Source organism: Neoarius graeffei, chromosome 15 (genome assembly GCF_027579695.1).
Source record: "Neoarius graeffei isolate fNeoGra1 chromosome 15, fNeoGra1.pri, whole genome shotgun sequence".
Classification (NCBI taxonomy): Eukaryota; Metazoa; Chordata; class Actinopteri; order Siluriformes; family Ariidae; genus Neoarius; species Neoarius graeffei.
Window position 1 is genome coordinate 9,412,616 of NC_083583.1, and position 21,636 is coordinate 9,434,251.

At 42.9% G+C, this 21,636-nt stretch overlaps 1 protein-coding gene across 2 annotated transcripts in view; it reads right to left on the minus strand.

The window, feature by feature from the left end:
• sbf2 (SET binding factor 2) overlaps nt 1-21,636 on the minus strand; it is a 368,376-nt gene that overhangs the window by 163,151 nt on the left and 183,589 nt on the right. For both annotated transcript variants that reach the window (XM_060940828.1, XM_060940827.1), the window contains exons 12-16: nt 15,818-15,946; nt 15,558-15,656; nt 14,952-15,156; nt 12,012-12,121; nt 8,755-8,904 (exon numbers count right to left, since the gene is read on the minus strand). In XM_060940828.1, the coding sequence (XP_060796811.1) occupies nt 8,755-8,904; nt 12,012-12,121; nt 14,952-15,156; nt 15,558-15,656; nt 15,818-15,946 (693 nt within the window). The remainder of the gene's footprint in view (nt 1-8,754; nt 8,905-12,011; nt 12,122-14,951; nt 15,157-15,557; nt 15,657-15,817; nt 15,947-21,636) is intronic.

Consider the following 21,636-nt stretch of genomic DNA (forward strand, 5'->3'; position numbering starts at 1 on the left):
TAGAACGGATTTGTTTACGATGACGTCACAACCACATGACTGTCAGTGCTTCACGCCAGGTAGAAGTGTAACGAACTTGATGCGAGTTGTCAACAAATCCTATAACTTGGTTCATGAAACGCGCTTACAAAATATTTTCACTGTGAATATTTATTGTGTAATGGTGCAAAGTGAGAGAGAGAGAGAGAGAGAGAGAGAGAGAGAGAGAGAGAGAAAATAGCCCTTAGGGCAGAGTCTTTAGTCCAAACACTGCGGAAGCTAATGTGGCTAATGCTACAGAAGAAGGGGTTTATGCGCATGCGTGTACTTCTTCTTCTATTGTTCTGGTGTCTCCGATGGGACCGTCTTACAGCGCACCTAGAGGTGTGGCATGTGTATTGCATCGTTTTCAGCAAGCGGTGCGTTGCCATATGGACCCGAAATTTAACTGATCCGTTGCCCATGTGGACGCGATATTAAAAAAAAAAAAATCTCGCTGCTGTTGTCGTGTGGATGTAGCCTTAGACTCGAGAACAAGTTCCTATTGAAATGGCCGGTGAGCGTATATGGCTATTAAACAGAGATGAGACAGGAAGATTTATGACTTTGCAACTGTATAAGCAAAATTATTCGAACCACATTCACTGGATATGAGCAATCGTACGCTCTGATAGGCTGCTCTACTACTCGGCTATCAGCACATATACCGTGAATAGAGAAAAACAAAATGGCGGAGTGTATTGCTGAACCAACCGAGGATGAAAGAAAAACTCTACTCAAAAACAAAACCCCAAAAATACCAAAAAATAAAAAAAGGAATGAAAATATTTAATGGTAAGAACATATCTTTTTTTTATTTTTCAAGAATTATTATTATTGTCGCATTTTTCACAGACTGCTGTCATTTCACCGGTCTGTTTACAATCTAAGCAGAAACGATTCTGTCGGATGTTTTGTATAAAGGTTTTATTTATCGAATTTGCAAATAAATAAATAGAATTAAAATGCTCCGTTTCTCAAAATCCAGTGAATGTGGATAGAATAAAACAGTTATTCCACTCAATCTCGCCGTACATGTCTTATAGCCGACTTGGTGCTACGTGCCTCGTCGGCTATCAGCTCATGTACGACTCGATTTCATAGAATAACTTAATTATTTTTTTCGCGGTCCGGTTTCCATCAAATCCGGCGCTCTGATTGGCTGACAAGCGGGTCCGTATCCTATGATACGGACCCCAGTTATGGACTGAATGACTCAAGTTTGTATAAATAGGGGACTACATAGGCGGCAAAATGTAGTTTTTTTCCTGCCATGGAAGTGCACTTGTATACCGAGGAGGAAGCCATTTGCATTACAGCCGTGAATGAGGATTCAAAATGGCGGCTCGGCTCGGTTTTCCCTTTCGGGCGCTCTCGTTTTCTGTTAGAATTTGGAAAAGAAAAAAATATATATATTATTTACCAGCTTAAGGTCGGTCCGTATGGTAAAATACCGTGACCTCGGCCCGGAGGGCCTCGCTCAGTACTTTCAAGACCTCGGTCACAGTATTTCACGATACGGACCTCCCAGCTGGTAAATAACATATGTACGCATGTTCATCAAATTGAGAGGACGTACTGAACCATCTGGTCTTTCACAGATGAGAAAGACCACATTTAAAGATTCTCCAGCGCTGTGCTGTACTATCGTCATATGGCTTCCATTAGAACGTCTCCACGTGCTGGTAACCTTGAAAAGATGGTCTTGGTTTTATGATCCGAAAGCATTCCTTGCTAATTCTGTTTCCGTAAATCTACATGAAGTCACTGGATGTTGTACAGAACACTGTATCGTCTGCCATGCTGTTAGTTGTCATTATTAAGTGTTTGAGTATAGATCTCAGGATCTCATGCACATCATTTTACATAGCATACTCTGGCATCATTTCAACTGTTCCAACCCCCCAAATACACATGAGAGCTTTGACCTAGGGTCAGGAAATCTAACGAGGTGGCATACCAAAGCCTTTCCCAATAATGCTCCGAGGGCCAAAAACACATTACAGAGCACATATTTGACCTCCCGTCATCGACACGATCGGCGAACAGCTCGAGCTGTCGTGCCCCCGACTGCTTTTACAGCTCCCACATCCAGTGACCTGCAGTGTTGCAGCACTCGAGTCCACTACAGCTGCAGATGTCGGGACTAATAACCTCGCCCAGGTTCAGAGCACCAAAATATGCCAGGAACTCAAAGTGACTCCATAAAAGTTGTGTGCTAGTAAAACGGCGCCGTGCTGTTAAAATCCCCCAAGCTCGTCATGTTGAGCAGTAAAACAAAGGGACTATCAGCAGGACCTCTTTATGCTCCGATTGATAGGGACATGACAGTTTACAGAAGAATACAAGTAATATTTCGGGAAGTTTTTTTTTTTTTAATAATAACCCACTGTTATGCAATTTATATCAACACACACACACACACACACACACTCGGTGACGAACGCACTCGGTGACGAACTCACACACACTCGGTGACGAACGCACACACACTCAGTGACGAACACACACACTCAGTGACGAACACACACACTCAGTGACGAACACACACACACTCAGTGACGAACACACACACACACAGTGACGAACACACACACTCAGTGACGAACGCACACACACTCAGTGACGAACACACACACACTCAGTGACGAACACACACACTCAGTGACGAACACACACACACTCAGTGACGAACACACACACACACAGTGACGAACGCACACACACTCAGTGACGAACGCACACACACTCAGTGACGAACACACACACACTCAGTGACGAACACACACACACTCAGTGACGAACACACACACTCAGTGACGAACACACACACTCAGTGACGAACACACACACACTCAGTGACGAACACACACACACTCAGTGACGAACACACAGTGACAAACACACAGTGACGAACACACTCAGTGACGAACACACTCAGTGACGAACACACTCAGTGACGAACACACTCAGTGACGAACACACTCAGTGACGAACACACACACACACACTCAGTGACGAACACACACACACACTCACACTCAGTGACACACACACACACACACACTCAGTGACACACACACACACACACTCAGTGACACACACACACACACTCAGTGACGAACACACACACACACACACTCAGTGACGAACACACACACTCAGTGACGAACACACACACACTCAGTGACGAACACACACACACACACAGTGACGAACACACACACACACACAGTGACGAACACACACACACACACAGTGACGAACACACACACACACACAGTGACGAACACACACACACACACTCAGTGACGAACACACACACACACACACACTCAGTGACGAACACACACACACACACTCAGTGACGAACACACACACACACACTCAGTGACGAACACACACACACTCAGTGACACACACACACACACACACTCAGTGACACACACACACACACACAGTGACACACACACACACACACACACTCAGTGACGAACACACACACTCAGTGACGAACACTCAGTGACGAACACACAGTGACGAACACACAGTGACGAACACACTCAGTGACGAACACACTCAGTGACGAACACACTCAGTGACGAACACACTCAGTGACGAACACACACACACTCAGTGACGAACACACACACACACACTCAGTGACGAACACACACACACACACACACACACACACACTCAGTGACACACACACACACACACACACACAGTGACACACACACACACACACACTCAGTGACGAACACACACACTCAGTGACGAACACTCAGTGACGAACACACAGTGACGAACACACAGTGACGAACACACAGTGACGAACACACTCAGTGACGAACACACTCAGTGACGAACACACTCAGTGACGAACACACTCAGTGACGAACACACACACACACACTCAGTGACGAACACACACACACACACTCAGTGACACACACACACACACTCAGTGACACACACACACACACTCAGTGACACACACACACACACTCAGTGACACACACACACACACACACTCAGTGACGAACACACACACACACACACTCAGTGACGAACACACACACACACACACTCAGTGACGAACACACACACACACACTCAGTGACGAACACACACACACACACACACACACTCAGTGACGAACACACACACACACACTCAGTGACGAACACACACACACACACTCAGTGACGAACACACACACACACACTCAGTGACGAACACACACACACACACACACACACACTCAGTGACACACACACACACACACACACACTCAGTGACACACACACACACACACACACTCAGTGACGAACACACACACACACACACACTCAGTGACGAACACACACACACACACTCAGTGACGAACACACACACACACACTCAGTGACGAACACACACACACACTCAGTGACGAACACACACACACACTCAGTGACGAACACACACACACACACACACTCAGTGACGAACACACACACACACACACACAGTGACGAACACACACACACACACAGTGACGAACACACACACACACACACACAGTGACGAACACACACACACACACAGTGACGAACACACACACACACACACACACACACACACACACACAGTGACGAACACACACACACACACACAGTGACGAACACACACACACAGTGACGAACACACACACACACACACACAGTGACGAACACACACACACACACACACACACACACACACACACAGTGACGAACACACACACACACACACACAGTGATGAACACACACACACACACACACACTCAGTGACACACACACACACACACACTCAGTGACACACACACACACACACACACTCAGTGACGAACACACACACACACACACTCAGTGACGAACACACACACACACACTCAGTGACGAACACACACACACACACTCAGTGACGAACACACACACACACACTCAGTGACGAACACACACACACACACTCAGTGACGAACACACACACACACTCAGTGACGAACACACACACACACACTCAGTGACGAACACACACACACACACACACACACTGACGAACACACACACACACACAGTGACGAACACACACACACACACACACACACACAGTGACGAACACACACACACACACACACACACACACACACACACACACACACACACACAGTGACGAACACACACACACACACACACACACAGTGACGAACACACACACACAGTGACGAACACACACACACACACACACAGTGACGAACACACACACACACACACACACACACACAGTGACGAACACACACACACACACACACAGTGATGAACACACACACACACACACACACAGTGACGAACACACACACACACACACACAGTGACGAACACACACACTCAGTGACGAACACACACACACACACACACTCAGTGACGAACGAACACACACACACACACACTCAGTGACGAACGAACACACACACACACTCAGTGACGAACACACACACACACAGTGACGAACACACACACACACACACACACAGTGACGAACACACACACACACACACACACACACAGTGACGAACACACACACACTCAGTGACGAACACACACACACTCAGTGACGAACGAACACACACTCAGTGACGAACGAACACACACACACAGTGACGAACGAACACACACACACAGTGACGAACGAACACACACACACAGTGACGAACGAACACACACACACAGTGACGAACGAACACACACACACAGTGACGAACGAACACACACACACACAGTGACGAACACACACACAGTGACGAACACACACACACACACACACACACACACACACACACACACACACACACACACAGTGACGAACACACACACACACAGTGACAAACACACACACTCAGTGACGAACGAACACACACACTCAGTGACGAACGAACACACACACTCAGTGACGAACGAACACACACACACTCAGTGACGAACGAACACACACACACTCAGTGACGAACACACACACAGTGACGAACACACACACACACACACACACACACACACACACACACACACAGTGACGAACACACAAACACACAGTGACAAACACACACACTCAGTGACGAACGAACACACACACACAGTGACGAACGAACACACACACACAGTGACGAACGAACACACACACAGTGACGAACGAACACACACACACAGTGACGAACGAACACACACACACAGTGACGAACGAACACACACACACAGTGACGAACGAACACACACACACTCAGTGACGAACACACACACAGTGACGAACACACACACACACACACACACACACACACACACACACACACACACAGTGACGAACACACAAACACACAGTGACAAACACACACACTCAGTGACGAACGAACACACACACACAGTGACGAACGAACACACACACACAGTGACGAACGAACACACACACACTCAGTGACGAACACACACACAGTGACGAACACACACACACACACACACACACACACACACACACACACACACACACACACACAGTGACGAACACACAAACACACAGTGACAAACACACACACTCAGTGACGAACGAACACACACACACAGTGACGAACGAACACACACACACAGTGACGAACGAACACACACACAGTGACGAACGAACACACACACACAGTGACGAACGAACACACACACACAGTGACGAACGAACACACACACACAGTGACGAACGAACACACACACACTCAGTGACGAACACACACACAGTGACGAACACACACACAGTGACGAACACACACACACACACACACACACACACACACAGTGACGAACACACAAACACACAGTGACAAACACACACACTCAGTGACGAACGAACACACACACTCAGTGACGAACGAACACACACACTCAGTGACGAACGAACACACACACTCAGTGACGAACGAACACACACAGTGACGAACGAACACACACAGTGACGAACGAACACACACACAGTGACGAACGAACACACACACAGTGACGAACGAACACACACACAGTGACGAACGAACACACACACAGTGACGAACGAACACACACACACAGTGACGAACGAACACACACACACAGTGACGAACGAACACACACACAGTGACGAACGAACACACACACAGTGACGAACGAACACACACACACAGTGACGAACGAACACACACACACAGTGACGAACGAACACACACACACAGTGACGAACGAACACACACACACAGTGACGAACGAACACACACACACACAGTGACGAACACACACACAGTGACGAACACACACACACACACACACACACACACACACACACACACACACACACACACACACACACACAGTGACGAACGAACACACACACACAGTGACGAACGAACACACACACACAGTGACGAACGAACACACACACACAGTGACGAACGAACACACACACACAGTGACGAACGAACACACACACACAGTGACGAACGAACACACACACAGTGACAAACACACACACACACACAGTGACGAACACACACACACACTCAGTGACGAACGAACACACACACACTCAGTGACGAACGAACACACACACACACTCAGTGACGAACGAACACACACACACACTCAGTGACGAACGAACACACACACACACTCAGTGACGAACGAACACACACACACACACAGTGACGAACACACACACACACTCAGTGACGAATGAACACACACACACAGTGACGAACGAACACACACACACAGTGACGAATGAACACACACACAGTGACAAACACACACACACACACAGTGACGAACACACACACACACTCAGTGACGAACGAACACACACACTCAGTGACGAACGAACACACACACACACACTCAGTGACGAACGAACACACACACACACACTCAGTGACGAACGAACACACACACACACTCAGTGACGAACGAACACACACACACACTCAGTGACGAACGAACACACACACACACACAGTGACGAACACACACACACACTCAGTGACGAATGAACACACACACACACACTCCGTGACGAACTAACACACACACACACACTCAGTGACGAACGAACACACACACACACACTCAGTGACGAACGAACACACACACACACACATTCAGTGATGAACGAACACACACACACACACACACACACACACACACACACACACACACACTCAGTGACGAACGAACACACACACACACACACACTCAGTGAAGAACACACACACACACACTCGGTGACAAACACACACATTTAAAAAAAAAAAGACTTTCCTGGGAATCTGGTGATTTGTTCTTTCAAACAGTCATAAATTACAAACATATGAGTCACTCAAAGAAGTCATGCTGAAGGTAGAGCGAACTCTGAGCAAGTCATAAAAGCGTAGCGCATGTCTGCTCGAATCTTTATCCAGACGTCAATTCAGGAAAAGACACCAGGAGGTCTCGCTAGCTAAACGTTACAGGTCTAAATGATCGCTATTAGAGCTTCTCTGCTGGTATCGTTTGCGGTTTAGCTCTTACATACCTTACGAAAAAAAAAGTTTTAAGAAACGGCTGCAAAACTGCAGCTTCATCAGTATCCATTACGTCTCTTTTACAGGACTGTAAGTATATAATTGTGTCCGTGTCCTGTAATTGTGAGTGCAGGTATGTGACGAGTCCCACCTGAAGAGCGCAGTTCATCAGGCGCACGATGTAGTCGAACTGCTGGTGATCCAGGATGGCGCGGTTCAGCTGCACGTGCCGACCGAACTCTTCGGTCAAACACTGTCGAGCTGCCTTGCCTTTCAGGGCGCGCAGGGCTGCAGGGAGAGCCTGGACACAACACCAATATCACATTCACATATCAGTCAGCACAATCTCCCCCGCTGGCAACTATATCATAACTCTGGTAAAATGCGACTGAATTGGATGAAATTGCAATACGTGCATTACTGACATATAATAAAGAGTCCTGCCAAGTTTCATGAAATTCCTTCAAGAATTGTGAGAGGAGTTGATTTCAGAAAGTGAGCACCCTTCCCGGGACGGACAGACATCGCCACGACATAATCCCCCTTCGGGCCTTTCGGCCAGTGGGGGATAAAAATTGTGAGGGAAGTTGATTTCAGAAAGCAAGCACACCTTGATGAAATTACCAAAGTACAAGTTTGTTAATAATCAAGGGCATAACTCTGGGAAAATTTGCCCAAATTAAACGAAATTTCAATCTGCGTATAGCTGTCATATAACAAAGCCTTTTGCCAAGTTTGGTGAAATTCCTCCACAAATTGTAAGAGCAGTTGATTTCAGAAGAACGTACACCCTCATGAAATTGTCAAAGTACAAGTTATTTAATCAAGGGTCAAAACTCTGGGAAAATTTTCACAAACGAAATTAAATCGCAATATGCGTATTACCGTCATATAACAAGGCCTTTTGCCGAGCTTCGAGAAATTCGTCCAAAAATTGTGAGAGGAGTCGATGTCAGAAGGCGAGCACACCTTCATGAAATTGTCAAAGTACAAGGTTGTTAACCAAGGGCTGGAACTCTGGTAAAATACGACCGAATTGAACAAAATTACAATATGCGTACTACCGACATATAACAAGACCTTTTGCCAAGTTTGGTGAAATTCCTCCAAAAATTCTGAGAGGAGTTGATTTCAGAAGGAAAACACACACTCATGAAATTGTCAAAGGATAATAATTTTGCTAATCAAGGGCTGTAACTCTGGTAAAATGTGACCCAATTTAACAAAATTGTAATACGTGTATTACCGACAATATAACAAAGAATCCTGCCAAGTTTCGTGAAATTCCTCCAAAAATTGTGAGAGGAGTTGATTTCAAACCCTTCCTGGGACGGACAGATGGACATTGCCACGACATAATCTCCCTTTGGGCGTTATGTTATATATGAAGGAAAGGAAACGCAGGACCAAACTAATTAATATCGGCGGTCAGCGAGCACCTCGGTGTGATCAGCTGTTCGTTTAGCGACAAAATGATGGAACTGTCAGTGCACGCTCAAAGGGAAACCTGCGCATGCGCGCACACACGGACTTCCTCTGTCTGCTTGACTGCGCCAAGCGAGCGATTTCATGCACATTATTTGCTTTAATCCTTTCAAATTAAATAACTTCCCAGCCACAGAATGGCTTGATATTTTGTGAGATATTACAGAAATAAATATATTTATTTTTTTCGCGGTCCGGTTTCCATCAAATCCTGCGCTCTGATTGGCTGGCGAGTGGGTCCTTTTCCTACGGTACGGACCCCAGTTACAGACCCTGGATACGGACCTCTGGCGACTCACTCATTCACAACACCACACAGTTGCAATTTGTCAACATCTATTTTCACATTTCTCAGGAGAATAGCATTAATTTTACAGCATGGATAGCGATAATGACAGTGTTCACAGCGAAAGCGAGTTTTACTACCCTGAGGAAGAAGAAATAAAAGAAAACATTTCAGGAGAAAGCTAAAAACCTCTAACTGTTGCTAACGCCGAGCAAAAACATGGCTGAATCCTGAATGACTCAATTTTGTATAAATAGGGGACTACATAGGCGGCAAAATGTAGTTTTTTTCCTGCCATGGAAGTGCACTTGTATACCGAGGAGGAAGCCATTTGCATTACAGCCGTGAATGAGGATTCAAAATGGCGGCTCGGCTCGGTTTTCCCTTTCGGGTGCGCTCGTTTTCTGTTAGAATTTGGTAAAGAAAAAAATAAATATATTATTTACCAGCTTAAGGTCGGTCTGTATGGTGAAATACCGTGACCTCGGCCTTGAATACTGACCACAGCTCAGTACTTTCAAGACCTCGGTCACAGTATTTCACCATACGGACCTCCCAGCTGATAAATAACACGTATATCACAATGACCACATTTCAGGGGGAACTAAATTTCACTGATTTTATAAAATCGAAAGACCGTCTCGCTTTAATCGTCGATGAAGGAGTGTCGACTATCGGTGACAAAAAAAAAAAAAATCCGAAATGGACACCCCTATGATGAATGTCGTTTTTCCAAAAGATATTCACTCACTTGGTGTTTTGAGGATTGAGACTGCTCCCTTGTACACTGTGCACAGGGGCGGGGTCATGCTAGAAGAGATCACGCCTACTGAAATAAAGTTACTTCGCATATCAATTTGTGGTGACGCGTCACTCTAAGGGAACAGGTTGACCCAAAATTAATGTGAGCAAAATAAATAAATAAATGCCCCCTCCCCATTGCTTAGGACAACATTTACATGGAAAATGTTTTTGATATCGAGGGTTGGAACAATTTGTTAAAAAAACATTACAGTTGGATATTGACTGTACTGTATCGCATAAGGATTGTGGACCTTGGTGAAACCTCTGGCTGCTCTGCAAGCGCTCGGTCCAGATTTTCATATCAGCGGTGTGGAAATGGCAACACGGCGGTGACGGCTTTACTGGCTCCGTGGAGCAGTTAGCTTGGAGTTCAGCATTTTTGTAGCCACAGAGGAGCGAAAGCTTTTATATTAAACTCAATGGGTGTGTGAAGGAACTGGCTATCATCCCACAGCTGTTACAACGAGAATCCATCCGAGAAAGAAAAAAGACTTGGATAAAATCTTAGCAAGTCCTGCGGTTTAGGTGGTTCATAGAGTTATTTGGCTGAAGAGAACGTAATGTAAACAATGCCACTCGTTAATGTTAGAATAATATTACTGAATATGATAGGGAGCTGGAGATAAGAGGAGTAATGTGTGACTGTTTGTTCGCCCTTTTCCCTCTTCAGCTGCTACATGTGTATGACTCCCAGATGGAGGCTTGATGGTGAGATCCATTCTAATGCCATGAGTAATACACTCGAATAATCGCCGGCCATCTCAGTCCAGATGTGTGTGTGTGTGTGTGTGTGTGAGAGATCTGCAGAAGTGCTGCTCTGTTACTCCACTCACCTTCTCCGTCTCCAGCATCTTGTTGTCGAAGATGAAGCCGATGCAGCTTCGCACCACCTCCAGGCGCCGAGCGCTGTTGAACACCGAGCTGGCCTTCCCTGTGATTGACACTGAAATGCACAGATAGAAAATATGGAGTCTGTTAAACACCAAAAGAATAAAATACGAATAAAATTAACCCTAATTATTACATGGCACGAGCTACTTCTGGTAAAATCGTGTGCTCTGATTGGTTCCCTGGCAGGCAGAATTTTCCCGTAACGCCCGTGGGCGATTACAGACTTTCTCTCCAAGGCACCGGCTTTCAACATGGCAAAAAACAAAACAACAAAAAATATTAATTGGAAATCAAAACGGAATCAAAAATGACCGAAAGACAAAAGAGTCACCGAGTTATTCAAGAAATAAGCAACGAAGAGCATTCAGAAACCGCTAACACAAATTCAGTTTTGAAACCGCTAGCCGTTTATTCTGCGTGCGTGACTCAACTACATTAGATGACTGAAAGCAGCGTCATGCCTCATTATAATGACCGTCTATTTTAATCTTAGAAATTATTTTTTAAAAAAAAAGGCAAGCCATATAATAAACTCCTTATTATTAACTTCGACTGCTCTGTCTTTACCGGAAAATATCGGGCCGAGGTCCTGATGGTACGGAACGAGCCAGAAAGACCTCACGCTCAGTTAATAAGTCGTTATTCGTGATCATCATAATAAATAAAAATAATAATAATAATTATTATATCTATATTTATTGGATATGACCAATCGTGCGCTCCGATTGGCTACTCTACTACTAGGCTATCAGCTTATATACCATGAGTAAAGAAAAACAAAATGGCGGAGCGTGTTGCTGAACCAACTGAGGACGGAATAAAAACTCTACTTGAAAGCAAAAAGCCCAAAAAATAAAAATAAACAAAATAAATAAAAATAATTTTTTTAAAAAAGCACAAGAAAATATGGAATCAAAGTTTGATGGTAAAAACATATCTTTTATTTTATTTTTCCAAGAAAATCCCATTTTTTACAAATTGCTCCTGTCATTTCACCGGTTTATTTACATTTGTCATCTTTAAGCATTAAAATTTGTTGAATTTTTTTTTTTAGACTGGTTCGAAATCTCAAAGTTTAAAAATTACACAAATGAAAATGTCCAAGGAAGAATTAAATAAATGTCTAAACATATTCTATACCTTGGCACGACAGCGAAACGGAACTTTCTATTAAAAAAAAACAAACAAACAAACAAACAAAAAAAAAACACCTTGACTCAAGTCAATTCGTGCAGCCATCAATAGTTTTTTTTTTTTCTTTTTTTTGGGGGGGGCTTTTTTCACCTTTATTGGATAGGACAGTGTAGAGACAGGAAATGAATGGGAGAGAGAGAGAGACGGGGAGGGATCGGGAAATGACCTCAGGTCGGAATCGAACCCGGGTCCCCAGATTTATGGTATGGCGCCTTATCCACCTGAGCCACGACACCCCACATCAATAGGTTTTTAAGAAGTCCGCCTAAGCAGAAATGATTTTGTCGGACGTTTTGTATAAACTTATTTATTTATCCAATTTGCAGAAAATAAAAATGCGCCGTTTCTCTAGTCTAGTAAACTAGACCCACCCGCCTAGCGGCCAAAAATATTTTTGCCTAGCGAGTGGGTCTAGCCTTGCACCATATAAACAAAAACACCCCGAGCATCAAATCGTGCCTGCCAATCACAACGCAAGGTTTTTGTTTGGATTCTTTGGGCGGGCTTTTGCAGGAGTGACGACAAAGCTGCGTGACAGGAAAGATGGCTACGGCTAGTGAACAGCGCGCGTTTGACTCCGCTTTGGAATCAGTTTTAGAAGAATTAGACTTGGAGTTTTCGTTGAAACATGAGCAGGAAGAGGCTCTCCGCTCGTTCCTTTTCAAGAAGGACGTTTTCGCTGTTTTGCCGACCGGCTATGGCAAAAGTCTGATCTACCAGCTGGCTCCGCTCGTAGCCAAAAGGATGGGGCTAGTTTGTGCAGTACGAAGAATTAATAAACAGCTTTGAAACGTTACTTTTTGATTGTTTCTTATTTTCCCGTTATTTTAAATTTAAGGGAAATTATTTCACCAAACACCACTAAATAAAAACTCTCAAAAACAGTTTAAGCAAACCCTTGAAAAACACTTGGAAAAAAAAAATGAGTGTATGTTATGTATGTGGTACAGACTCCAAACTTGTGGTCATTATCTCCAAACTTCTTAATATCTAGAACCTGTTTATTAATTAATACGCATTTTGAAAAATTATTTATTTCAAGGCCTCCCCCACTGCTTTCTGTCGCTCTGACTACGTCACAGTCACTGTTGCGCTGATTGGTCAGAGCGTTGAACTATACGCACAGAGACAGTTTGAAAGACATCGGGTTGTTCCTCCCACCCCCTTCGAAAATGTCTACGGATCGAGGCCAAACTAAATATTCACATTTAGTCTGGCTTGCCAGGCTACCGTTTCTCAAAATCCGGTGAATGTGGATAGAATAAAACAGTTATTCCACTCGATCTCGTCGTACATGGCTGAGCTCAGGTATGACTCGATTTCGTGAATTATTATTACAACATATTGCTGTTGGGTTCAGTCCTGGTTGGCCAGAAGGTGCTGATTAATTTTCTATAAAAGTAACTCTCGTTTCCATAGTAACAACTTGCTCTTATTTTGATGGCGTGTCACATAAACGTTGATCATTTCGCACTTATGGAAAGAGTCTTCAGCGTCAGCAACCTGGAACAGTCACAACACTAAATGGATAAAAAGAAAGACGTGTCGTTCTTTAATCAATTAAAAAAATTGTCACTGTTGTGCAAGAGAAATAAAATACTTCTCACATCACTGATTATTTTCCTCCAACAGATTTTTTTTTTTTCCCCCCTTAAGTGTTTTCTGTGCCTGGATGACCTCTGACTCACCTACAGGCGAACCCGCGGGCACCACGCACTTCTTCTCGACCCGCGTACTGACATTGGAATGGTTTTGCTTAGCCAGGCCGTCCTGCACGAGCTCCCCGACCTTCTCCTCGTCTATCAGGGGAAAGGGTGCCATGTGCACCCGGAGGTGAGAGCCCTCGCTGGGCCGAGGCACCTTCTGGAAGGCCATGTGAGGGTTGGGATTTTCCTAAGGAGCACAGACGTAGCGAGTGAACTCAGGATTTACATGGAATAAAAAGTGCAAAACTGCAGTGATGGCAAGCAGCAGTAAAAATGCCTGTATTAATCATAGAGGTTGTGTCGAGCCAAGCTTCTCTGCAGATGCTTAAAAGTTCAATAAACAAACCCTTAGTCCTAACTGAAACGTCCATGTCGAGAGCATCAGTGGTCAAATATTTGGCAGAAACGCAGTGCTTAATCAACAGAGTGCAGCAGAGCAGGAGGAGAGAGAAAAACAGAGAAATTTGTTCGCAAGGAACAGCCAGATGGAGTGAAGAAAGAGAGGTCAGAAGAGAGGTCAGGACAGAGCGAGACAGAGAGAGAGAGATGCACAGACATTCTGAAGGAACAAGGTGATGAGGTGCTCACGTTGCGATAAAGCTGCTCCGAGAGTTTTCTTATGTGCTTCTGAAGTTTGCCTGGGTTCTCCCCTTCCTCCTTAAAGTGTGCCATGTCACAAGCCACCAACTAGCAAGATAACATCAGGAGAACCATCATCATCTCAGTCTAGTACATCTACTTCTCATTCTTGCACAAACAAGACTTGCTAGATTCATGAGGAGTCATTTTTAAAAACCAGCTTGACGTAATCAAAACCAAGAAAAGAATGTGATTTCGAGGCTCTTCACCTCGTCAAACAGATCGCAGGCTCTGTACGGAGGCCCTCTCTCGGACACAAACCCGGCGAAGGCCATGCCGTCCAACACCTTGGGCAAGAAATCATTCTCGAGCAGGCCACGCTGACCCAGGAAGGCAGCCTGGGATGGGGGAAGGGGGGGAACAAAAACAAAAAAAAACAAAGATGTCACATGCCGTGGCGTGCCCAGTCAATGAGTCACAGTGTTCAGTAAAATCGCAATTATAATAAGAAGTGTGTCGCTAAAACACCATATGGCTCATATGATTTATTTAAATCTTACAATGACTTATCTAAACTAGAACGTTGGCAAACAAACAGTGTGATCAGTCGTAGCATTACTGCGACCGCCGCTGTTTGTGTGGATAAAAATGATTAGACGACTTCGTACTATAAACAGATGACTGCAGCGAGGGGGGTAATTTGTCGAAGGGATGAGTGAGATCGATGGAGCAAAAAAAAGTGGAGCAGAGCAAAGGCGCCGGGCCTCGGTGCAGCTGGCACACAGGGATGCTTGAGAGTTGAGAGTTAATGGGGAAACATGCCGCATTCCTCGGTCCTAATCCGAGCCATGTGGGGCTCTCGGAGAAGGATGTGCAGAGAGGTTGTTGTGGAAACAACCTCCCAAGCAAATAAAAACACAACAAAGGGGGGAGAAACGTGGCGGCACGCAAACACGTACAAACGAGCGCCATTTTGATTCTTTGCATGTGGCTCATCGCAGGACAGGAGAATTTTGAAACCAAAGCGGTGAGATAATATCTCCGGCACTGAACTACAGCATGGATTCCTGCTTACCTCCCGCTTTATCCCTGCACTCCAAAACCACTCGAGTTATGAAAAAGGCAGCCATTGTTTTTCTCCTCACCAGCCTCAGGACTTTAACAAACTTGATGTAAATTTATGAGTCTGTGCCTCACTAAAAAGCAGCAGGACAAGCAGATGCTACTTATTTTGTATGAACTGAAAAAGACTTTCGATCCACATTACGATCGAACCTTTACAAAAGACGGCATTGATTTAACCTTCTGGGGTCGGAGGGTATTTTCTGGCACTCTAATGATTTTGGTATGCTCTGATTTTGTCAATTTCAACAAATCTAAGCAGTATTTTTAAAGTCATCTGACTTTTTTGTATTCAGCACAAGTTCAACTACAATAATATCTCTGTCATTTGTATGTCATGATTGTGCTTAAAATAAATAAATGAAGATGTAAAAAGCAGTTTTAGAACCGTGATGGAATGCGCGAAGGAACATGACCTTACCCATTGTGACCAAGTTTTGGTCACTTGACGTGATTCTGTTCAGTCTTAGGAATGGATCAAGCACAAAAACATCCATTGCTCCATTGATTTGGACAATTAACTGGCCATCAAAAACTGTATGTCCTATTGTTATAGGATAAAGGGTTGGCAGTGGGAGGGGGATTCAATAAGAAGGGTAAAAATTTCCATTCCATTACATGAGACGAAAACGGTTCGTCACAATCGGAGCCTAATCTAGGAATTTGAAAATAGGGGACAGATCCCTCACTAGTTGTAGGAACAGGGGACAGAAAATATTAACATGGGTAAAAATATCCCTCATTTGTTCCAGTTAGTGGGGACAGAACAATAAGTAATACATTGGTAGATATTTTCAAGAGTACATCTATAAACAGAACAGTTTTATTAATAAAACTAAATACATGTAACAAACATTCATATCAGATGTTAATCTATATAATATCATAATTATGGCACTATACATATCCTTTAATACAGTGATATGAAAACCATATCAGCAAACACTTATCCACAGTTTATAGTATTGCACAAACATTATGATCAGATCTGAACTTTAAAAACGTAAAGATTTTAGATCAAAAACTATATGAAGAATTATATACTGCAAAACCTTACAAATATGACTAGTTTTCTGTTATATGACTAGGTTACTGTTTTACTATAAATCATGCGACTAGCCTATTTTTACCGATTTGACCACCAGTAGTATAATGTTCCATTTCAAATATGACTAGGTTCATATTGCATATCAAATATGACTAGGTTAATATTACATCATTTGATATAGTTAAGGCTAAAATCCATGTAGTCTTGCCACTGGGCAATTCCATGTAAATGTCAACCTCACCATGCAAAAATAAAGCAACATGTAATACATCAAAACCACTCCCAGAGATATCACCTAGGCCTGTATTTTACAGATGTGAATAAGTTGAACCAATTTGTAACCAACCTAATATGTCACTGTCAGTCTGTCTTTCTTATAATGTAAAGCCCAAGCTAAAATCAACTTTGATCATGTACAATTCTATATTATTGCCACAAGCCACAGAAATGTATGCTAAAATCCACAAAACAGCAAAACAATAGCCATCCTAAATATTATTTAAGAACTTTGATAGTTTTAGCTGATATTTAGAGAGTTTTTCAAAGGGTTATGGTGGTTGAATTGCTGATTTTCTAAACATATGCCATGTCTATTTCAGACGCGTCACATCCATAACGGAATTTCGTCACATCCATAACGCTGACTTTTCCTTCTGAAACTCTGCATGAAATACAAAATATTTTAAACAAAGATTTTTTTAATATTCACCTTGGACCCCTCTATCAAATGGATATCTCCATTTCGACATTAGGTTTACAATTTCACAGAGTTTGATAAAAATGTACAGTCACCCAAGAAAAGTGATACTTTTTCTGTCACATCCATAACGCATCTTTTATTGGCATTTTCTGGCATGCCCTAGATGTACTATGGGAATTGTTCTTGTTCTATCACTTCCCCAGTATGGTACAGCCTTAAAATATGCAACACCTGTTTAAATACTGGGAGACAATAAAACATGCACTGGGTCATTTGTTGCCATTTTGAGTTCAAGTGTCACGTCCATAACGCTGGAATTGCTCCACTATTAATTAATAATAAGATGAAAAATCTGACTTTCTGAATAAAATAAAATCACTATCAAATATTTAAAAATGCTATCATATTTGTTTTGTTCAGACCACCTTTCATGAAAGTGAAAAACAATCTACCCATGTTTAAACTAGATTTTGTCATAAATGACTGGAGATAATCTCAAAATTCAGACTTCCTAAAAAGTATATAATCTCTATCACTTACAATCTTACAGTACCTACAATTACACAAGAACAGATTAAATATATTTCATAATATTTTTAAATAAAACTTACATAATACCAAACATTATCAAACTAACTGCATGTTGGCATTAGGAAAATAATATCAAATTCAAACTTCAAAAACCATCATCAATCAGAATCAAATGACTTACACTACGTTCACACTGCAAGGCTTAATGCTCAATTCCGATTTTTTTGTGAAACCCGATTTTTTTGTGAGGTCGTTCACATTAACAAATATATGCGACTTGTATGTGATCCTCAGTATGAACAAAAAGCGACCTAAAAGTGTTCCGCATGCGCATTGCAGGATACGACGACGTCACACGCAGTGAGCATGGCCAGTGTTTACGGAAGTAACCTAAAGTTTCCTGTGTATGACAGTAGCCAGCATGGAGTACCTGGCGATGATGCAGTTGTTGTTGTGACGGAGCCAGAACATGCACAATAGCCTGATGTTAAGGAGGAGGTTGAGAAGGAAGAGGGCAAGGGTTTTGTTGTTGTAACTTTTTTTGAGAGACCCGCCGCCTACTTCAGCGCAGAATAGTGACGTTTGCGGCTTGTTGATGACGTGTAAGTCGGATGAATGCGACCTGGCGGTTCAGACTGAAGTCGCATATGAAAAGATCGGATAGGAATCGGAATGAGGACCACATATCCAAACGGCCTGGGTCGGATTTGAAAAAAATCGGATCTGTGTCGTTCATATTGTCAATAAAAGATCGGATACAGGTCACATATGGGCGAAAAAAATCGGATTTGAGTCACTTCAGCCTGCAGTGTGAACGTAGTGTTAGTATGTCTTCACACTGTCATATAATAATTACTCTAAGATCATATTTGTACACAAACTTATACGTCTTATATATCAACTAAGCACTTTTACTATTTGAATATGATTAATAACATAATACTAAACTGAATTAAACAAATTACTCCCAAACAAAAAAAAACTAGCATTCATGTAGAACTTATCTTTAAACTAGTTTCTGACATAGATGACTAGAGATAATCCCAAAATTCAGACTTCCTAAACAGTATATTATCATGATAATCTCTTATTATTTACAGTAATGTTACAGTACCTACGATTATACAAGAACAGATTAAATCTACTTCATAATATCTATGTAAAACTTCTATAATACCAACCATTATCAAACTCGTATCTGCCTGGACTGTCACTTCGGTGGTAACATCGTCGACTTCGGTTTCGTATTTCGTTTTCTTCTTGGTTGGTTCATCGGTAGTACTTGTATTGGGTTGTGTAATGTCGGCTGGATTAGTATCGGTCACTTCTGCGTCTTCGTTTTGTTTCCTTTTTTCGTCCAAAAGTCTTTCAACGTGACCACGCGTTTTGACATTGTTATGTTTGGATGAGACAGAACGATATGCCATGTGCTTTTGGGTATTTTTAAAACACTTCACACGATTGGTTGAGATACACTGTCTTCCGGTTCAGTGACCAATGATATAATAGTTCACAAAACTGTTTTACCCGCTAAATAAACCATTCGGAATACTTCGGTCCTTTCCGATATTTTCCGATTGGTGTGTAAACAACGCTATATTTACCGCAGTGCTTGCTAGCTGGTGCTGACAAATTGATACGCACAAGATTCAGTAAAACGCGACTACACGCTCTCTACTTATAAATGCGCGACAAAATGAATAGATACGCGATATCGCTCTCGTGCCCAAAAAGTGGATGTGCGACAGACAGATTAAAAAAACGCGTATTATCGCGTATTACGCGCCCTAGATTAGGCTCTGACAATGGGTAAGGTCATGTTTTTTTTCACACATTCCAACACTGTTCTAAAGCTACTTTTTACAACACCTTCATTTATCTGGTGTTTGACTCTTTTCAGTGTCTTGAAATTAACTCTTGTACTATTTTACTCCGTTCAGAGCCACAACTAACTCTGTTACTCAATTACTCTGTAATTTTGCTCCCACTCCAAATTTTACTCTCTAAACTCAAAATGGAGCAAAATTAACTATTTTTGAGGAAAATGCTTTTAACTCTGGAAAAATTGCTCAGTCATTTTTCCTGTGTATGCACTACAGTGCATGCATATCAACCGATCTGCTTATAAGAAATATTTACACTTACTCAAGTTGATCTTTGGTTGGATCGAGTCAAAGTTTAAAAAAAAAAAAAAAAGCGCCGCTCATCATCAGTGTCACATTTCTGAAGATTTAATTGAATCACTGTCCTGAATCATGAATTGAATCACTGTCCTGAATCATCTGAAGTGCATAAATACGCGTGCCATCTCGCAAAAGCTTTACCTCCAAACAGGTAGCCTATGTCAAACTACGGCTGACAGATTTTATCCTGTTTACGGTGGGCGTTCCCGCCGCAAAAGGGAAACCGAAAGAGTGAAAGTGATTATTATGCCGTTACCATGTGAATAGTCTTTTACGAATGTGCAAGTGTGCGCTCAGCGCGCCGACTCTGGTGTGACTGAGTAAGGTGACGAGTTTTATGCTTCATCTAATTTAGGTCGTTTAAAAACTATAATATTATTTAGCACACAGGAAAGTGTAAAGTTTCTGTCAATATGTTTATCATGCTTCTATGCTAAACTCATTAATATATTTATCCAAATACATGACCTACTCATTCTAAACCTGCCGAGCTTCGCCGGTGAA